The 22,789-nt window shown below is 42.5% G+C and overlaps 1 protein-coding gene across 5 annotated transcripts in view; it reads right to left on the bottom strand.

The window, feature by feature from the left end:
* The window catches only part of epha8 (eph receptor A8), a 122,953-nt gene that overhangs the window by 82,234 nt on the left and 17,930 nt on the right, over nt 1-22,789 (bottom strand). For all 5 annotated transcript variants that reach the window (XM_037102229.1, XM_037102233.1, XM_037102230.1 and 2 more), the window contains exon 2: nt 14,298-14,362. In XM_037102229.1, coding sequence (XP_036958124.1) covers nt 14,298-14,362 — 65 coding nt within the window. The remainder of the gene's footprint in view (nt 1-14,297; nt 14,363-22,789) is intronic.

Here is a 22,789-nt window from a genome sequence, read left to right as displayed (position 1 = left end):
GCAAAAGCTGTAAATCCAGCCTGTTGATAGTTTCCACACATTTATTGCTAATTGTGTTTTCCTCCTGGGGTCAAGCAGTCAAACTGCTCAGCGTCTTCTGACTCTTTGTGGCAAGTAATACACGTCTGATCCATGTTCCTCTGATTCCTCTGATTCTCCATGCTCCCTTTCTCTCTTTAATCTCCCTCTCTTTTGTTTTATTCAGCCCATTTAATTTCTCCACTTAGACAAAGAAGTTGCCATCGGAGTAGGCCTAAAGATCAGAGACGCTGTTGTTCAGGAAAATGAAAGTGTTTTTTTTTTTTTTTTTTAATACAGCTGCCTCTGAAGCTTGCATCGAAATCTTGGGGTCTGCTCTTGTAAAAGACTGAAGCCCTGTAGCATGAAATCAATTTCAGTCAATTCGTAACATGTGATATGACAGAGAGTGGATGCCAAAAACGATGAAAGAGAGAATGGAAGATTGATTAACAATATAGAGAGAAGACTGGTTGAAAAAAAAAAAAGAGATGATTATGTGCCGCTGGTGTGAGGGACAATGGAAAGGGAGTTGCCTGTTTAAAGCTCTATTCATTATTGTTGTTTCTGAGGACAGTGAAGGCAGCTGTGGGTACGCAGCACACACACACACACACACACACACACACACACACACACACACACACAGATTCTTGCAGGGAGTCTGGTGTGCAGCTATAAAACATTTTTCACATTCAACATTAACATCCTATCCATGGAACATGTCTAAGTACTGCAATCCGAACAGTTGTTGCATTTAACAACTTTTTAATGAAAAACCAGAAAAGAGGCAAAAGTGACCCGCAGTGGTTGTTTTTATTAATGACCTTCATTGTCCTTACTATTTGTCTCATCCTACATATGCCTCATACTGACATTAATAATTCCAGTCTGTTTCCACTGTTGAAAACACTGGGAAAACAAACCTGACCTATCACCGTTCAAATTAATCGTGCATACTTACACTTGATTGTAATTTTGACTGCATTTGTGAAAACAAATCAGAATTAAAACAGCAACAGAAGTGTAGCAAGATTGACAGGGCGGGGGTGAAGATTATATGCTAATGTGGCAGCTGTTTTTAAATTATGTGCCGAAAAATGTTTGAACGTTTCAGTCTTTGTTGTTTTCATATGAATGTTTAATATATGGGGTGGCTGGTGTGAGGCTCTGTGGAACTGGCTAATTGGCTCTTGGCTTAATAAAAAAAAAGACTAGTAGAAAATCAATCAGGTCTCTTAGGCTGCTATACAGTTTAAGACATTTTCAGTTTAGGGTGAGAAAGTTTTTGTGAAACTAACTTGTCAAAAATTATTACAAAAATACAGTATGTAGCAAGTAAGAATTGTCTTGCTTCCTGTACATTTTTGGTGTGCTAAAGAGCGCTTGAAAACCCTAAATGGTAGGGGCTGCACGATATGGAGCTAAAAAGCTCCAGTTAAGTAGTTTATGTGCACCCGAGGGTAAAAAAGCCTCAGATGTAGTGAGAAAAGATGAATGTCATTCCAAAGGTCTAGTAATCTAACAGATATCACTGTTACCCTGACTCTTCAAATCTTAACTTATTCATTTCTGAAAAACAAACTGAAAAACGTACTGTGGTCTTTGTAGAGCCTTTAGCTCTTTAAAAATAAATGCTTTGACATAAAAAAAAAAAAAGCGTCTATATGGGTGAAGACATCTTTGACTCACTAGCACGATGTGCTCGTTATCGTTCTACTCACCCATTCCTTTTCTTCTTTATCCTCTTAGTGTTGATAGCCAACAGAAAACCGACTTTTAAATGGCACAGTGCCTCCTAGTGGATCAGGGGAATGATTGACTATAATTCAATTGTTGGAATAACAACAACTATATATTTTTTCCAAATACGTCATGTCATGTCATTGTCCGTAACTGCTTATCCCCTTCCATGGGGTCGCGGGGTGTTGCTGCAAGACAGCAGAGACAATGTACAAGTACAAGGTAAATTAAATTCAAATTTTTTTGCTAGGGTTTCAAAAATTAAACTAGGTATAGGTATTTATTCTTACTGTGCTGATTGTTACATTTAACTGAGTTGATACATCATATATAAATTAGACAAAATAAAAGTTTAGAGAGCTTGTCAGACACTGCAAACTAGCCGCTAACTCAAATCTCCCTGTTTTCATCGACTTATAAGATGTATTTTTGCAGGTAAACACACTGATCACTCAGCCTCTTGCTGGTCCTCTGGAGCTGTTCACCACTGTCAGAGTGTCTCTGGGCTTGTTAGATTGAGCGGACAGGCCAGGCTGCCCTGCCACTGCTCCAAGCTGACCTGTCTGCTGTACCTGTTGAGCGAATAGACGCTGGAACTGCAACAACCAATCACAGTGACGTATTTACCTGGGCAACTACGGCTCACAATCTGCTGCCTGGGTACACTACTGGAGTAAGTTATGTAACAACATGAATACTATCACAATGCTAAATGCAGGCATGTACCGTAATAAGTAATTACTTTTAAGGCTGTCCTCCCATGAAAACCAGCATTTGTTGAAGGTATTGGAGCGATGACTGTAATTTCGCAGGAGAGAATAAAGTGTGGTGAGCTACTATAGACAACACAAAGTGGAGAGGCTGGGACTGATGGAAGGCTTTTCCAACTGGCTGCCAGAGTTGTTGAACATGAAAGTTCCCTAACTGTAACCTAGTTATTATTATCCAGTGTTGACCATGGTCCTCTGACTCAAACCAAGTGCTTGTTTCAACTTAAACCGAGTCAGTTTTTAGCCTAAACCTAACCAAACCTTCCATAAAGTTGTGTATTCATTAACACATTCATATTTGTCAGTTTGTAACAGTTTCGGCCGTGGATACTGACATCAGATCAAAAACACTTATTTTGGAGGGCATGGACAAGTGATGTGTTTTGTCATTTAATTGGAGTACTTGTTGTTGCATTCCTAGCTAATTATACAGTCTACCTGCTGAATCTTGACGACAAAAACAACAGTGGAAAGCAAATTAATTAGACGTTGAAACCTGCAAGATTACACACTGAACAATAGAGCAGTGCAGACAAATACGCAAGTGATATGCAGCTGATATCCATCTATTATGATAAATATCATAATTATAATTTTTCTACCTGTTATCTGGCAAAAAGTTTATTCTTGACCTTTGAAAAAGAAGTTTGTGTCTAATTTCAGTGTCATCGTGGAGATGGATCTGTTGAAAGCGGCTGTCAGAAGGAAGCTGCTGGCCGAAAGCCCTGACAAATGTAGTAACTGGGCCTTGAATGCTGTGGTCAAGAATGAACTACGATGCTTAAGTTCAGCCAAAGAGGACGACAAGCTCTAAAAGTGCTGCGGAGTAAATCATTACGCTCAGTAGATCCATCTCCACGACAAGACAGCAAACTATCACTCTGATAAACGCAGTTAGATACAGGTATTTTGTCACATTCCCCATTTTGTATGAGAATTATTCAATTGCCTTGATTTTATACCTCCGCTCGTAAAACCCTTGAATAATATTCATTCATATTCACAAAAGATCAAAATATGAGTAATATTTCCTCATGCCTTTCTGTCTAGTCTAATAAAACGTTTCTGTTTAGATTTAACAGCTTATCAAATTATGGGATAATCCAACTACCCGTAATCCTTTACTATCACTCTGTCTCGCTGTCACTTTCTCACACTAAAGCGTGCAGAGGCTGCAGCGACAAACATTACAGGGCAGGAGGTGTCAGGAGAAAGTCAAAGACGAAGACTGCTGTTTCATTTCAGCTGAATATGTGTGATGGAGGTTTCTTTAGAAGTCACAGACTGAGAGAGAATGACAGAGAGGCAGGGACACAAGGAGGATGATGAAGATAGAGTCGGCCAGCGGGGCGTGATGGCCGTGTAACACATTGTGTGTGTGTGTGTGTGTGTGTGTGTGTGTGTGTGTGTGTGTGCGCGCAGGTGGCATTTTCAGGCTTAACGCTGCGCTCTATGTGAAGTAACAGGTCTGCATATTAACTCAGTGAAAATATCAGGCTCTGCCCAACACCTTTTCTCCTCTCATACTATCGGCCACACAACCAGAACAGACTTAATAACTTCGCTCCAATGTGTGCTTGTGTGTGTGTGTGTGTGTCTGTCTGTGGACTCTTTGACAGCGATAACCTTTCTGGAATAGGGGTGTTAATTGCACTGGTCTGGGATCAGTGGGGGAGATGGTGTAATTGCCATATATTCTGAGATGCAATTTTTTTTTTTACAGGACACTTTGCCTGTGTGTGCCTCTGCACGCAATTATGTTCAAAAAGATGAAAACACCCTGACAAAGAGAAATCAAAAGAATATTCTTGCTGCCATTTAAATCAAATTCAAAAAAGTGTGTATGTGTGCGATAAAGGCTTTTCTGCCACATATCCACGGTGGCAGAGTTTGCAGAGGAGAGCATCAGTTTCCGTTCATGACCTCTGTTCACCTCTCAGGGCTCTCTCTGCTTTACACACAATCTGCTCATTGAAGAAATAGTGTTGATGAAGATGAACGCTATAAGACACTTTTTTACAGTTTCGACTATGCTCTACTCTACATTGTCTTTCAGTTAATGTGCAAATGCCTAGATTTGTAGAGAAGCTACATGGGGACCTACTGTAGCCGGTGCATTAGCCTAAAGGTCTCAACAAGCTTTCAAGAAGATGCATTGTGGGGGATATGACTCCACACTTCAGTCTATTTCAGATCATTTCATTCTGACCAGATAATGCCTGCCGCGCCTGTTGATGCCAACAGCAGAATAGAGCAGTCTGTCAAACCCCATCAGGGTTGAAGTGGTCTGTCTCTCACTCAGACACCTGGGCAGCTTTCCCCCCTGGACTGCAGCGCTGATCAGCAGATTCAAATGGATCGATGCTGGCTGAGGCCTTTCAAATCAAGCTGGCCAATCTGCACACAGAGACTACCATCTACCAACATGCCTGCATCCACACACACAGACACACTCATTTGCTGCGCTTACAGATGCTACATCGGGCCCCCTTCACGATCCAGCACTTGCAGCACATCTTTGCCATAAGCTGGCATGTATATTAAGTGAGATAGTTCCAAAGAGCAGCTGCAGAGGTGTATCAGCGCCACAATCAGCCAGCAGCAGCTGTGCTGTGTCGGCCACGCCACTGTCTCATGGGAGCTTGTACGGCCAATTACTCGGCAGCGGACGGTCATCGGGAGGGCAACGCAGGAAGTTGAGGAACTAGCTGAAGGTGTGTTAAACTACATGAAGGTGTGTTAAACTAGCTGTTGTCTTGTGGAAGTGTGGAATCACACCTGGAGGATGGGGCTGCTGAGAGCAGCAGAAATGCACCCACACACAATGTCAAAAAAAAAAAAAAAAGTGCTGTATTGTTTCAGGACTTATTTCAATGTAATATTTTAATTTGGGTCAGCACTTGAGAATAATACATGTGAGGGGTTTTGCTTACTTACTTTTAGTTAGTTTCAAAATAAAGTGTAATGCAAAGTTATGTCAAAGACATTGGCAGTGCCTCTGTGTTTCATTGTTGGTTCATTGCGTTGTTATCAACTGTTATATGGCTTTTCTCTTTCAACCCCCAAACTTTAAATTGCATCCCGACTCCTTACAGAATCTGAATTAGACTGTTTCTTTTCCTGTGAAATGATAAGGAAAAAACAATCAGTGTTGATGGTTAGTGTTCTGTCCAACCTTGCTGGGTAAGTAGAGATGTGAGTCCGCTCGGCAAGTAAATCTCGTAAGGCCATGCTGACAGGTAAATGAACGAACTCCAGACCGATGTCAGGACGGCGGAATCACTCGCCGTCCTTCCGCAAAAAGACTCAAGACTCCCTTGTTCAGACTTCGCCTCGACCCTGCATGGCATGGCTTCCCTGGTGTTGAGCAGGTAGGCACAGTGGGGTTTTTAGAGCTTTTCCTGAGCTGTGAGAGCGAGCAGCAAACCTGCAGGCCAGACAGCTAAACAGTGAGCTGAGAGTTGTTGCTTTAAAGCTGCTTTGAAGCTCTGTACAGCAGCGAAGCACTGCAGAGTAACTCTAACACACAGAGAAATATCACTGCAGGGTTTATCACCACAGGCACAACAGTTTAAATACAAGTAGTCATGTGAATGAATGCTAATATTAGAATATGTGATTATACTAACTTTTAGGTTTCAGTTAATGATATGACTACTTTCACTTAACAGCAATCGATTCAGCAATGTATTCACACTGTGCATAGTTCAAGTACAGATACAATGAAATGCAGTTACCATTGAACCAGTGGTGAATAAATAAAGTATAATTGACTTGAAAGAAACAAGCAGATAACCATTAACTCGCAAAGCGTGCGGCACCATCTTGGATCCGTTGAAACAGTGCCATGGGGTGGACCTCTACATTCCCTATGTCAGTGTGTTAAAGCAGTTATTTTTTTGTTTTCCTCCACTTTGTTGATTAGTTTCCCCAAATGAAAAAAAAAAAAAAACATTACATGCAAAGGTATGGCTGCAAAAAAAAAAAAAAGAAAAAAAAAAGAAAACCAACTTTTTAATCTTAGATGTAGGTTGTCGGTTTGATTCTCCTCAATTTACTCTGCTGAAACAGCCTGGGTTAAAACTTCATGATGAAATAACATTTATTTTTGTGCTTGGCAACGCATATAACTAATGAATGGGCTAATTGGCCAACTAAGATAAATGATCAAAGCGCTGGTGTATGAGAGTGTAACAGGGACGCATTCGGCCCACGGGCCACCAGTCGAATTGGTCTGCTTTAAATAACTCTCCTCAACAAATTTTGTTTCACTGTGTAACAGTAACTGTGATAACCTCTTCGTTTCACAATGTTATGACAGCAGCAGGCGTGCTAGGTGTGAATATTTTAATGGAGCAAACAAACCTACATACATTTCTTGTCTCGGCAGTCATGATGCTATCTTGAATTTATGTGGTACCATGAAAACTGAAAGTTGAAAAGTTCAACAGGAAATGCTTGCTGGGTAAAATATTAAAATGTTGCTGTCTGGCTGCTGTGCACTCACAGACACCTTCATGAGTCCTGCAGGTCTGAGATTGTTCTTTAAGAAGCAGCAGTGGAAGGCACTGTCAGATGCTGCAGATAGTAATATGCAGAAAAAAAAAGAAAAAAAAAAAAGAAAGTGTCTGTGAGTTGGTGTGTGTGTGACAGAGAGGAAGAGACAGTAACAAGGAGTTTGAGAAATAGTTAGTAATGGCAACAGACTGTGGGCTTTTGACACTTCAGCTCATCATTTGCTCATCCACATCATGGCTTCTGCGGCCCACGTTAATCATCACACACGCACACACACACACACACATTGTACTGTCAGCTGTATCGATTGTGTGGTGGCCGGTGGATGAACCTGTCATGGCCAACATAGATCGGACTGGAGGATAATGAAGTCTTCCTGCCCTATCTGACAAGCTCTGAGAGAAAGTGGGAGTGAGTGCGTGTGTGTGTGCGTGCATGTGCATGTGTGTGTGTGTGTGTGTGTGTGTGTGTGCATGCGTGTGAGGAAGAGAGAGAGGAGAAAGAGAGCGAAAAACAGGGAAAGATGCTCCTGGGACAGCCCACGGGCGTCCTAACCATTGCCTGAATAAATTGGATGGAAAGATGCCCCTTGAGTCGAAGACGTGATCTGTCATGATGTCATCCAAACGAGACTTGCGCAGAGGGAGAGGTCAGGGTGCTAATAAAGACCTAACCCACACACACGCACACACACACACATTCACACGCTGTCGACTCAACGGTAAGTGAAAGCTGACAGTCTTCTGCTATTTTCCTGGAAACATTTTAATCCGGCTGTAACATCACCAAGAAAATTCCACTCCACTTTTTTCTCCGTCCGTCTCAGCCTCAAGCCCATACATATATCTTTAGAAATGGGTCACACAATGTTTATTGTTTCATCTTGTTTACGACCTACACTGTATTGAATTTCAAATTTTCGACAAGACATCAAAGAAAAGCCGACGACGCACTCCACAAACAATACCGACCGAGAGGAAGGAAAACTAAATAGACCACTAAAAGATACATAAAAACAAATAGACCATAGCAAAACAAACAGCATACAGTTTCATCTCTACCAAAGGCTGAATAATTTCCAGAAACAATTGGCCACTTTTTAGGAAGCTGCTCAGAGTGAAATAGTTCATCCATTTAGTACTATTTAGAGCTGAAGAACACACAAGTTAGACAGTTGTTGAAGCGGGCCAGTTTTCACTGTTTTTTATTTTCATTTTGCTCTCGGGCATACTATGACTTTTTCTTACATAATTCTCACTAGCTGCGAGTACACTTTTCCGCCCTCTCCGTACCACACCCGGGACACACAAATAGCCGCCTGCTTCCTTTTGTCGCTCATGTTAACCAATTAGGCTGTTTGGCTCGCAATCTGTTGCGATCGTTCTGGCGTATGTTCTGTTTTCTCTTTGAGTGTTCTGGCAAAAAAAAAAAAAAAACGAAGATACACACAGATGATCTGTTAGAAATAGCGTCACTGCTACATTTTTATTCCGCGGACATAAGCAGGCACACGTAGACGCACAGGCTGCAGGCAGCAGAACAAAAAAAAAAAAAAAAACAATCCCTGCAGATCAATACAGAAGTCTATGGTCCTTAACACTGTTGCTGAAGAAACAATGTCCCACTTCTCCAGAATACATAACAGGCTACATGTTATAAATTCATTAGTTTATTAAATAGGTCAGCTCTATGTGCCATTAGAAAGGCGCAGAGGAGCAGATTAACAGGTGCAGAGAAACACACTTCTGAACAGCCAGGCTGCTGTGCTGCCAGCTCCTCATCAATACATCTGTCTCTCTAGCTGCTGAACGCTCCTCTATGTTCATCTGCTAGTATCTATATGTGTCTCTCTGCTGTTTGGTGAGGTTGCACACAGTGACATTATCAGAGCTGGTGTTGCCACGAACAGCTGCATAGAATCAGTTTGATGGGAGCCCTGACGCTGCAGTCTCAATGATGCTAAAATACTCCATAGTCCTATTGGACGCTCAGGCAGATGGTCGCTCACCACGAGTCCAGGTCTGCTCCCAGGTTCCTGCCTGTTATAAGGTGATTTTTCCTCCCCGCTGTCAACAAGTGCTCGCTCATGGTGGAATGTTTTGTTGTGATTTGTAAACACAATAGACTTGACTTGGCATAGTCCGATGATGATGATGAATTCTCTGTGCTTTAGTCAATATGAGTGACCTCTGTCATATTATATCAATGCAACCTCATACGACGGCTTGTATGACATCCTATGAAGGGCTATGCACAACCTGTCAAACTTAATCCTCTGAATGTCGAGCAGCACAAGCAAAACAGTGAGTCGGGATGTCTTCTCGCAATACCCAGCTTGCAGCTGCAGCACCTAGGTCACACTCATACGAACACTAAATCAGAACAGCCTGATTACACATAATTAGCTGACCAATTTTTAATATGAAAATATTTATTGGTGCAGCTTTAAATATACTATACAGTGTGCCTACATGCAAAAGGGGAATTCATCCATCGAGAAGTACAATAAAACAAATTAAGAGTCTCGAATTAAGAGAATTAAAATATAACGCTGTCTGAGCTGCAGAGAGGAAATGACTGTCCCCTGTCCCTCTGTCTGAAAATGACTTTACATTCAGGAAACTACAGGCTGACAATTTTAATCCATCTTCCTTCAGCACAGACCTGACACTTACTCTTCTTGTTTTCCCTGTGGGCAGCCTCTCTATCCATTTCTCCCTCTCTCTCCCTCTCACCTTTGCCTCACTCGCTCGCTCACAGTGACACGTGTGTCGCCTCCTGAACAACATTTCTATGTAAAAATAACATCTCTGAACCTGCAGGTTAACCACAGAGCCAAGTTTAATGTACTTGTTATATAACAGTACATTTCACGTGGTATTGCAGAATCCAAACTTCTCAGCCGCTTTGTGGAACAAACGCGGCGTGACCGCACATACACAAGTCACTCTCAGCACCGAGTGATAACAGCTTTGTGTGACATAATCGTCGGGCTACAGATTTTTTTTTTTCCCTCCGCTGCAGTTGTGTTTTCTCCGTCTAAGACCATCAAAAAGCTGCTGCTGCCCGGAGCAGAGGGCAGCTGAAAAAGTGATGCTGCTAGCATGGCACATTCATAACACTGTAAACTGTCAGGATGGCGAAAAATGACCTTATACGTGTGCTATATGTGTGAATGTGTGTGTGTGTGTGTGTGTGTGTGTGTGTGTGTGTGTGTGTTTGTGCAGGTGTGAAAGTTAAAACTGTCAAAACATCCATTTATCAAAGAGCCCATGAGGTCTCAGCAATGTTTTCTCTCTCTCTTTCTCAAACACACACAGGCACATAGACTGTCCGAGGCACCGTGTACATCACGCATATCATGAACAGCGTCTGTGTTAAAGAAAAGGCTCAGAATTGTTCAAGTTTATCTAAACTAAACACTTGAGCCATGAGAATATAAAAAAAAAAGGTTATTGGTCAGTTTGGCCCAAGTTAAAGGTACCATATTGTACGAAGTGAGATTTCTATGCCTTTTTTGACTATAAAGCATGTCCAGGTGCTGTATGAGTATTGTGAAAGTATAAAAACATTCTATCAGAGCCCAAAAGAAGAAACAGCCACCAGGACTTCTGTACACTTTTGATGTCCCAACTATAAAGTCAGCAATGGATGGACATCGTTGCAAAAAAAACACTGACAGAGCTGCTGTGGAAACGCGGAGGGTGGTGCCTGCTCTGGGATGTGAGCGCTGGCCAATCAGTGCAGACTAGCCTTTTTACTTTTAGCAAGATGGCCTTAAAGAGACAGGAGCGTTCAGGCAGAGGGTGAACAGAAGAGCTGACAGTATGAGGACAATAATGCATTTTAAAGTATGTGACTCCAGGGATTATACTCCTTGGTCCCAGCGACATACCTACATGTGACCACCAAAATGCATCATTCTGCCACGACTCAGATATAGTGTCCATGGAAACACAAAAAAAGCAACCAGCCTTTACAATGTAGTCAAAGATGCACGTGGGAGCTGTTGTGAAACAGACTTTAAAAAATGGAACCCATTGTCTTATGACACAAACTCTCAAGTTCTTGATGAATGCTTCATGTTGCAGCACGCAGTAAATGAATCCCGTGGAAAAAGCACTGAAAATGTTTTGCTAAATGTATTTAGCCGTGCAAAGAGAGCCATCAGACTGTTCTGTTCTGTTTCCACTCAGCATGGCTGAAAGACCTGAAAGCAGAAGCGGGGCCCACGGCAACAAAGTGCTGCTGCTGCTCTGATAGCTATGCAGAGGACTCATTTTGAATGCATCATTATCAAGCTCAAAACATACCCAGTCTACAGCGGCACTTAGTACTGCGAGTAAATCAAACTTCCTACTTGGGGGACAGTAGCTCCTTCAGTGTAGTGACTTAACACTGTACAAGCTTCTAACAAACTCCACGTACACAGATAAATACACACTAACCCTGTCAGCTGTCACAGTGGGAGCAATCTCAGCTGCATGTACAAACAGTATTGTACATGCAATGTGCAATGTATTGTTGAGCGAAGTGAACACTAGTCTGTATTCTGACTATTTGATCTCAATATGGCAGATGTACCAATTGTTGAATATGCTGCTGATTACAGGCAGCTAAGAGACACTATTTATAGACATTTGGCCAGTTAGTTACATTTTCTCAAATCTCAAATCAGTGTTTCACATTATTCATTTGTGCTAATGTGCTTCATCCACCAAAATATCTACACAATTAAGTGGAAACAATAACATCAAAACCTAAAAAAACACTTGACTTTAAAAGTAATCCAGAACTAGTAATCTGGAACTTCAAGTCGTTTTGGAGCGTTCATCAACGTTCACAGTCTTCTGTTGCTCCCGTCCCGACTTGTTTGAAACGTGTTGCTGCCAGCAACTTCAGAATAAGCACATAATTAGAAAAATCAATGAATGTAATGAGGTCAAACATTAAAAAACAGTACTTTGTCTTTGTACTGTTGACAGTTTCGTACACGGCAAAAAGGACCAGCAAATGCCAGTTATGTTTTATTTATGTTTAGCGCGTCTCAACTTTTTGGAATCAGGGAAAGCTTTGTGACCACTTCTGTCAGCTCTCCCACAATGGAGGGTAGAACTATGAAATGACTTACCACAACATTGAAGAAAAACCTCAATTGTACAAAATGTAGAAAAAAATGTAGAAACTATTGAGAAGTAAAAGGAGCTAGTGGGAAGGATGTTCTTCTGAACATCCCCGAACAATCTGAAAGTACTTATTGTATTATCAGATGCTTTCAGTCTGATCTGATCTGATTCTCAGCGTGCTGTAGCAGTAATATGGCAAAATGCTAATCACTATTAAACACAGCTGCCAACTCAATCTGACTTTACTGGAAGTTGCTTCTTCAAGTTTCTAGACACTGTACATCGTGAATTAGAGATGGACAGGGGAGGAGAGTGAAGCACAAAAGACAGTTCGGAAGGGTTTTTGGACGTTTTCAAAGGACAGGGGCAGGTGTTGTAAAATTTGCCACATTCATTTTTGTGTAGTTCATCAGGTTTGGAACAATTTCCCCATCAAGAGGATGGTGACAGAGTCTCTAAGTGGCTCGGGCATAAAATTACACCTGAGTGAAACTGATGAATGATGTTTTATGCCAGAGATTTAGGCAAGCTCATGCTGGAGTGGAGAAATAATCTGCATTTTATTCTGAGAATTCAAAGTGGGACACTTATTTTCAAGTATTTGATATGAATACACTGTTGCAGTGGATTTATTATGGTGTTAGTCTCAATCTTTAAAAATCATCTGAACGCAGGAAAACAAAAAGGAAACTTATTTTTTCTGGGGACTGTCCTCCAGGCAGTTGCTTTGGTTTTACAATTTTCCATATTTTCAGGTCTCTGGGATAGCAATTATCTTCATAAGATATCCAAAGATTCAGTTTAGGATTAACTATAAAGCACTTACTCCAGTGTGTAGAGTGAGCCTAGTGGCTCCTTAACGTAAGTGCCCATGATGATTATTTTCTTTTCTTCACCACAAAGAAACAGGCAGTGAATTATATGTCATACTGTATTTTTAAACATCTGATCGACTCCTTTTTTTGTCACAAGCTGACAAGAACAAAACATCGCACAGCTTGTTTCAGCATCCTTAGATCCTTTGCCATTCAGCACAAGATGCACACCTTATGTAACCGCACCATAATGCCACAGAGCTGAGCTCCGGCTATAAATCCATTCACACATCACATGTGCAGGAGCTCGCTGCGCAAAATCGTCTCCCATCAGGTTTGGAGCGAATATTTCTGGCATACTGAACCAATTAAATTAAACATCATGAGCTGAGTTTATGTAATCTAGATGTTATAACATGCTGCCTGTCAGGACAGAGGAGATTCACGCCTCACGCTGATTTCACACAGAGGGAGTCATTTCGCTCAAAACTCTAATCCAATTCTTCCAGCTCTTTTCTCAGGACTTGAAAGACAATCCATCTGTTCCTCCTGGCCGCTGTTCAATCACACCGCCTTCTGTTGTGTGGGCCGGAGGTGAGTTAAATGTTTCTACCACTTCACTGACAGCCGGGGGAGTCGGGGACACGGTGGCATCTCGCTGCTATAAAGATCACTGCAGGAGTCCTAATTCATCACCCCAGGCATCATCATGTGGCATTACAATATGCTAATGTGGCGACGCCGTGCCCTCGCTGTCACCTCGCTCGCTCTCTTTCATCTCTCTCCGTCTTCACTTCACCTCCCCCTCCTCGTCCTCCCCCCCGGGAGCTATGCCCCCCCCCCCCCCCCCCTTCTGTGATCTGCACCTTTCCTGCCAATATGCGGAGGGGGCTGCAAGTGGTGTCGCAGTTGATGTTGGAATTAGGTGAGTGGTGTGTATAGTTGTCTGGCTACACCGGACGAACATGTAATTAGCCCGTGGTGTCAGCGTTACAGCCGGATCCCATTTAATAAGCACAGACTCCCCCTCGACTGGAAAATCACTGCCTCACATGCCTTCAGACGGGATAAAAATAGGAATACCTTTGCAACAGGTGTCGCTTTGTGGTGGAAATTTCTGCTGTTGGGTTTTTTGTTGGTTTTTTTTTGTTTTTTTTTACAGAGACGCGGTTACAATGAGGATTAGCCAGCAAACATGCTGATTTAGTTTATTTCATTCGCAAGGGTTTTCAAAGCTATTTGAATTCGTCCTGTTGTGTGAAAATGTTACACTCAGACAAAACCCTCCGCGGACAGTCTGATCTTACCCCATGTGAGGGATACGTTAGCCAGCCCCAGTCTCCTGTGATGGTCGTCGTGTCCAGAAGATTCACTGCAGAGAGAGCACAAACAACAACAGAGGCGGTAAGTGATGAACTTTAAATGACTGTTTTTTCCTGTCGTGCTCCATCCATCCTGTCCTTCATCACCATCCTCTGTGAACACTGGCACCTGACAGAGTCACACACACACACACACACACACACACACACACACACACACACACACACACAGGTGTACACCTGTCTGACAGGTGTGACTGATGAGGCTGGACGGTCGTCACGGCAACTCTGAGCTGGGTGTCACAGCGTGTGATGTCACCTTGACCTTGTTCACCCTCTGAGCCCTCAGAGCTGGGACCTCAGAGGCAGGCTCAGAATAGAACAGGAAATGAAACGTTTACAGTTGAATGTACAGCGCGCGGGGTGGCCGTAAGCTTTAAAGTTTTTAGCAATGTCTCAACATGCAATATAAAGATTTCAATCCAAAGTGCAAAAGAACGTGCATGGGTGTGAGTGAGTGAAAGCAAGACTATATACAAATAAAGCCACCCGGGAATTGAAAAATAACTTAAGGTAAACATACAGAAGGTGATATAACTGGCAACACTTTATTTGAAGGGGTGTAAGTTGCCATAACAAAGAAATCTTAAACACTGTTAACTTTACTAAAACAATGACATCACTGATTAAATGACACTCATAAATATTTATAAATGTCCATGACAGGTGTGATGTCATAGTTATGATGGTGTGATGTCATAGCTGTAATATGGGTGCCCTCGTAAATGCAATTGGATGTTGAGCCTGCAATAAATAAACTACATTGTCTGTTTTCACAAATGCCCCATAAATAAACAAAGTACTGCTAACAAAAAATCAAAGAAGTGTTTTTAATTTTCATACACAGCACTGTCAGATATGTTACTGTCACCTACACCTATCAGCTAGTTTTTTTGATAACAGATTTTTTTTTCTCTACAAGGGGAAGTCCATTGCTAAATGTAGCTTTATTAGCTTTGTTTGTAGTAAACACAGTTTAGCTATAGCTTGGCTTTGTATCAGAACTTACCAGAAACCATATTTATTTCTGTTACTTTTCCTTCACTTAAAAAAAAACAAAAAAAAACAAAAAAAAAACAAAGGAAACATGTCGGAATCACATACGTAGAAGCCTCCTGACCTCTTTTTATGCTCTTTTCGTAGCGCTAATTCACGTCGGTGTGCGCCCACTCACCCCTTGGCACCCACTCTGAATGAAAACTCTGCGCATTCATTATTCACCTCACATTCTGTCTGGACACACCTTTACATTTGAGTGGCAGGATTTAACAAGGAAGACAGATGGACAGACGAGGAAAAGGTGGATGAAGAACTAAGCAAACCACTAATTCTACCCACTGGCAGAGTCCATATCTTCCACACTAGCAGGTTTGTGTGTGCGCGTGTGTGTGTGTGTGTGTGTGTGTGCGCGCGCGCGCGTTTCTCTCTTCTCTTCAACACTTTCAGCTAATATGATCTCTGCCCCAGGGCTGCTTGTCAGGCAACCAAGTGATGTTCCTCACATTAGAATGAGTTTAACAAAACACTTCACACTTCTTAGCTTTCCATCTTTCATCCTTCATCTTTCTGTCTGACACTTGCTCTCTTCCTGTCTCTTCTGCATGTTAAAGCTACGGCGTTTTTTTGTTGTTTTTTTCTTTTGCCTTGAAGCAGGAAGTGAACTGCACGGCCTGGCCTCCTCCCCCTCAGCTGGCCGAGTTCATGTCCGTATACTTTTTACCCATACTGATGAGTTTTCAGACACACACTCAGCACCGCTCTTTGGTCGCTTAGAAAACACAGCGAACTCAGAGTGCAACAGATATTTGACATCAGATGTTCTGAATATGGAGTGTTTTCTGGTTTATTAGACCACTGACAAAAAGGACATTACTTTTATACTACTTTATAAAACACTGTAGAAAAAAAAAAAAAGCGTACTGAAAAGAGAACGAAAACAGCAGAAAGTCAAACTTCAACAAAAAGAGAACCGCCCACAAAGTTTGAGCGAGAGGTGGAACTGTCTTCTGCAGAAAACACAGTGATGAGTACTTAAAGCATCTGCGCATCCATTCTACACTTTCACAAGTGTTTTCCCTTCTGCCTGATTACACCTCCTCTCTGGCTTGTCTGAGCACCCCCCGGCCTGACTGACACCTGACGTTCTGCTTTACGTTTACACCACCTGCTAGGATGGCACCACAAACATTAACATGATTAATATCAAGGTGCAATAACACATTCGGGCCAGAATTACAGAACGGGCTAAAAGATAGACACGGGGCTGACATTCAAACAGCTGCCTACATACACATCCAGTAGACATCCAGTTGGAGTTCTCTTCAATATCCACTGTTCTTTTAACTCTGTTGTTTGGGCTCAATCAACTCTGTCTGTTTTTCTTTAGCTGCTAAAGTATTAAGCTAGTTTTTAACTTTGTCTGCCATTTAATTAACCCATAGGAATTACTGCTGCTGTGTCTCTTTTAGACTCGCATAGCCGCATCCATTTCAGCTGCACACTGCACTGTGTCGGTGCTGGAGAATGGTCTGGCTACACCAATTGTCGTGCTGGTACAGAAGGGGAAAAAAAAAAAAAAAAACACCCTTGCTTTTTTGTAATTCTTTGAAACCAAACACAATCATCTTTGGTGGCACAAAAGCGACGACGGTAATCCCGCCCGCGAAATAGCCTAGCGTCGCGGAGGACTTGTTTTGAGTGGCATTAAAATGTTATTATCCCTTCAAAAGAAATGTAACAGCTGCTGGCTTGTTCGGTTTAGTACTGTTAACAACCAGTTTAGTGTAACCTTCCACTTTCAGCATGCAGGCATGTAACAGTGACATGCAGATACCTGAAGGAAGAGTGGACTGCCACCTGCGATAGGCGCCCAATGACAGACTTTATACCAAAAGTCTATATCTAGCCAGGATAGGTCTCAAGAGACTCAACAATCAACTCTCTTTCTCCAGAATCGCTTACCCCACATTTCTGTAAACTTTGGGGACTTTACAGACTCCCAGGATAGCTCTGCACATCTTCAGCCTGAAAAAATATCTAATCAGCCGGAATAATTGAAAACACCTGTGTGGGCACAAATGATGTCCAAATAAAGGCGATGCAGATCACTTTATTAAAACCATCCCAAGCAGTCTGGCTCTTTGGTGGCTCCAAATAGCAGGAGTCAGCCATTCTGAAAATAATTAACTTTAATAGCAAGGTGTCTTGTAAACTGCAGACAGGATGCTTAAGTTTAACAACCTGTGCAGAAGCAGACCACAGAGATGAGATCAGGGTTAGTTAGTGAAAATTAGTCGAACCCTTAACTGCGCTTGGTTGCTGCTGGTTTGGAGAGAGTTTCAAGTCTTGCTCTGATGCGCGAGTTTGTCACTTCCTGCGGGTCAAGAAGCGTCTACACCCACAATTCATAGAGGCAAACAGGATGAGTTTAAAGCACGGTAATGGGGATGGAGCACTCTCGTCTGCTGCAGCTCCACTTCATGATTTAGGATAATAAGATGGAATTATTTTTCCATAAAAATCCTGCCAAGTGGAGCCTCGTGATCTTTTCTCTGCATGCTTTCCGCGCAAACGCGCACACGCAAACACTCGTGTGTCGTAATTAGCTGGTGTGTCACTCCTCCTAATTTGAGCACTGGGCCGCTGAGGAGGGCAGTGGGTCAGAACACATAGACAGATGGCAGTGCCACCATCCTCTCATCCCTCCATCCATCCCTCCCCCATCTACCAGCCTTCTCTCTGCCTCTCCCTCCCTCAGGGCGCCGACATCCCGCCGTCTCGTATTGATGATGCGGTGGCCCCTCGCACTCTAGCCAAGGTCACAAATGGATGCCGCCAATTACACTCCTGTGAGTGCTCTTCATTGGCCCGCCAAAGTGACATAATGAAAGCAGCGTACTGGCGCAAGTGGATTTAATAATTCTTCGACGCGCCGAGGGAATTCTCCTCAGCTATACTGTTATTATTAAAGGACGAGAAAAAAAAAAAAAAAGAGGACAAATATATCCCCCTCCCTGAATCCGAAAACATGCGAGGCGGTGTGTTATCACCACAGCAGTCCGTATGAAGATTCACAAGCCGCTCCCGGTGGTATTAATTTAATTTCCGCTCAAATGAGAAATCCCTCTGTCTTTGAAGGTGGTGGGAGTCATTTATCTAATTTGCTCTTGCTGTCTGAATTATGACTTGTACACAAGCGATATGGGTTTAGTGACATGCCTGACGCTTTGCTTTAATGTGACAGGAACCATGTGAATAAAGAGGAGGACAAGCAGTAATTAGCAATTTTTGTCCATTTCTCCTCGCACACTTCTTCTCATCTTACTCGGAGGAAAAACAGGAGCGACGCCCAGTTCTCCGCACACCGCCCATCATGAACAGAGTTTTGCTTGTGTTTGTCAACCTAAATCGCAGATTTTGTCACGACGTCAAGCTCTAGGAGCACTCGCTCACTTGAGGTAGCGTTTCTCTGACTGACTAACCTGCATCACACCTTGATGAGAGCTAGAGCCACAGTCCCGTAATTCCAACCGAAAGGGTCTGCGGCAGTGAAGTGGTTAAAGCCTTCGTTTGGAAGCGGGTGGAGCAACCAAGTGCCTCTCCTCAAGGACTCCGGGCTTGAAATTGAGTTTGTTGCTGTTTCACAGCATTCTGTTCATAACGGAAACACAACCCACCAATACTGACCCTCCGCACATCCCACCGCACCGCCACCAGTTTCTCTCTCGCCCTCTCCACCCAGTACTCCTCCACATCTTGGTAAGCACCAAATGAAAAAGCTGTCCGCCAACTGGAGAGCTTGTTTTCGCTCGCACAGAGACACGCCACATATTTCCCAGGGCGGTGGTCAACTTTCCTCCCTCATTACTTTTCCTTCCCCGGCTGCGACTCAATCTGGCCAGTAGGTTAGCAGGCGCGTGGACGCCTGCGGCCCGGCATTGATGTTGTGGCATGTATCAAATCAGCCGGGCCCGCAAATGATGTTGAAATGCAGTGACGTGCACACGCGCAAACACACACACACACACACACACACACACACACACACACACACACACACACACACTACCTGTCCCTATCAGTGGTCAGGGGAATCTGAAAGAGGGAGTGTGTCTGAAGTCAACATGGAAGAATTATGGGCTGTCTTTGAGGAAGTGGAAGTGTTTGCCTGCAGCGCCCGCAGTGATTCCATACAGCCGACAACAACAATGTCGCCTTAAAAAACACAGAGAGAGAGAGAGAGAGAGAGAGAGAGAGAGAGAGAGAGAGAGAGAGAGAGAGAGAGAGAGAAAAGGGGGTCTATAGCAAGACGAAATGGCAGAAAATAACTGAAGCTCAAAACCTCATTTCCACCCCAGAAGACATGGCCATACATTTCAAAGGAAAAAGTGCAACTATTATTCTACACCAAGTGTCTAAGCACACACAAAAACACACAAACACGCACTGTATATGCTATACATACATACACACGGATGGAAAACAACATGCAATCAAAAATGTGCATTGTACCATTTAAAAAAAAGAAGATGAGATGACAAACATGTTCTGCAAATAAACACACTCACAACATGTACACACAGGCGGCTGACACATACTGTATATGAACACACACACACACACACACACACACACACACACACACACACACACACACACACACACACACTAACACACGGACATGTTGATGGCACAGCTCTTGGGCCAGACAGGGACTGTGACAGCTGTGTAATTATCTCATCAACACCTCCCTTCTCTAACAAGCTTCCCCTTCTCTTCTCTCTCTTCTCGCCGCCTGTAAAGCTCCTCATCAGCGCCGCGACCAGAGGAGACGATAAAAGCCTTCGCAGAGATGAGAGGAGCTCCGCCAAAACACCACACACTCTCCCTCTCGCTGATTTTCACACACACACACACACACACGCACACACCCTCTCTCACTGACACACAGAGACAGACAGACTGCCATCTTCTGTCCTTTTTACTTTTGTTTCGCATTTGCTCCCCAAGTCCTAATGCCAATTCCCCACTCTCCAATTACGAGAGCAAGTCCACAGAAATTACCACCTCTCAAAAAAAGAAAAGAAAAAACACTCTCAGTCTTGTTCATTCAAAGTGGCAACACACCGATACAAAATGACTTGAAATAATTGTTTTCATCGCCCCTCCCTCCTCCTCCTCCTCCTCCTCCTCCTCCTCCTCACAGATGCAAGTTTATGTTCTCAGTTTTTTTCCACACTAATGCTGATGATGACTGGTGATAGGTTAGGGGAAGTGAGCGGAAACTAAATTAGACATGCGAAATGAAAGGTGGAATAAATTTACAGGGAGGGTGTTCAATGACTCCTTTGATTCGCAAATTGTTAATTTGGCGCCGGTGAGCAAACAGAGTAGAGAGGAGCACGGAGGAAGGGGTTCATGTTACTGCTGCGCACAAGGACACTCAAGTACACAAGCATGGCGGCTGCTTTAAGCCAGGCCCCTGCAAGCGTTTTCACCATAAAATATGAAAGGCAAGACTATGACACCTTAGGCCTGACTATGCTACGTGATGAACTTTGCACAGTGTAATTTTCATTTCGGGAAATAACAATGTCACTTGGTTGAAGAAAATACATTTATCATAACTTTGCACGGAGCTGTAAGGTTAGGTTCTAAATCAGTGTTCGATTTGGGAGCAGCCCTTATCTTTGATGGCGGCCAGTGGAAAGTTACTTTTCAGGAACGAATGACTGCTGCGTCTACATGCACAACCATACTGTCGGTACATTCAAATCAATGCAGAGAGTATTTGCAGCACTGTCAAATTAAACACAAATTATCACGGACATCACGTAGGTATATTTGTAACTGAGGTCACAGAGGTATTGTAGTTTGTATATGTTTTCCTAAACCTAACCAAATAGTTTACTTGCCTAAACTTACAGTGAGTAAACTGGGACAGTGAGACTAAATGCTAAGATGCTGATTGTTTGGTAGTATGCTAATGTTTGGTAATTACTGTACCACTGTATACAGAGTCATCTGGGGCCGATTGAAGTGTCATTCTTTATAATTTAATCATTGGACATATGAAAGTTGTGAGTGGACGATGGCTCAGGATGAAAAGTCTGAGGTGCCCAGAGTCATTAGTATTCATCCGACCAGCTGGCCAACCAACCAATGTAGCAATGTCACTATTCCTTTAGCCCTAATTCAGTTATTTAAAGTTTGTTTTTTTTTCATTATTAATCATAAAATACATCAGAATCACCACCCATACCACTCTGGTCACTATTTAGTTTCATTTTTTAAATGTAATTTCAATTACCCAAATATACAGTGACCCACGTCATAAACACACCATATAAACATAACGTAAGGCAACAAATGAGTTATTTTAGAATAAATAAAAACCTATTTTCCTAAAACCTATTTGTAACTATATGCAAGTCATATTTTTTTCACTCAGATGAAGCTTTCATTTTGGAACACCGAGCCTTCCCTGCTTTCAAAACACAAATTGGACGAGATGTAAACAGAGCATCAGTAAAAACTGCTTCTGAACTGACAGTTGGAAAGTTTACTCAGCCAGTAATCTCTTTCATTTCACAGGGTAGGAAACAGAATCATGCCGTGTTGTGGTTGACAAATGGGCTGTAAATAAACCAGAACACATGGGAGCACTACTCTAAGCTGGGCTCACACCCAATACATACGGCATTTGTGTTGCTGCAACTGATTTCTCACAACCGGACATATGCCATTATGCCAGCTTCTTACAGTTTTTTTTTTTATTCTTAACCTTGTGTAAAGCAGCAGCAATGACAGTTACAACAATAATATTATCTTTATATAGCAAGTTGCAAAGAGCTTTAGAAAAGAAGAAAAGAAAAATAATAAATTGTACATTTTATATGACTTTTGGGAAGGAATATATGTATTTATTCATGACATCTTATTATCATTTATTATTTGCTAATTAAGTATTCTAGCAAACAGTCAACCGATGAAGCCCATAAGAGAATGAGTGACTCTAGTATGTGGACCTTGAGTTAAGGACCCCCATTCCAAAGGTCAAGAGTGAACCCTGAAGCACAGCTGTTGGGAAACGCTTTCATAAACCTTTTAAACCCACTGACAAATAAATCAATGAAAGAAAAAAAAATGAATAAATAAAACAAATCACTCCAATATTGTTAAAGAAGGCAGCAGAAAACCTTTCCTTTGATGACAAACAAATTCTGAGGAAGGAAAGATTGATCTTGGCCAGCTCTGACCATCCGCTCTTGGAGGGATTTGTTCTTTTCCTATCTGATCTGAGACACGGGCTCCCGTGGGCAAAGAACAGTACGGAATACATTGTCTGACGTTCCATGTGTAATCAATGCGCTTCATTTGCTTTAGAACCTTGACTGCACTGTTCCAGGGCATTGTAT

The sequence above is a fragment of the Acanthopagrus latus genome, chromosome 6 (genome assembly GCF_904848185.1).
Source record: "Acanthopagrus latus isolate v.2019 chromosome 6, fAcaLat1.1, whole genome shotgun sequence".
Classification (NCBI taxonomy): domain Eukaryota; kingdom Metazoa; phylum Chordata; class Actinopteri; order Spariformes; family Sparidae; genus Acanthopagrus; species Acanthopagrus latus.
This window is presented reverse-complemented; position numbering and strand designations above follow the sequence as displayed.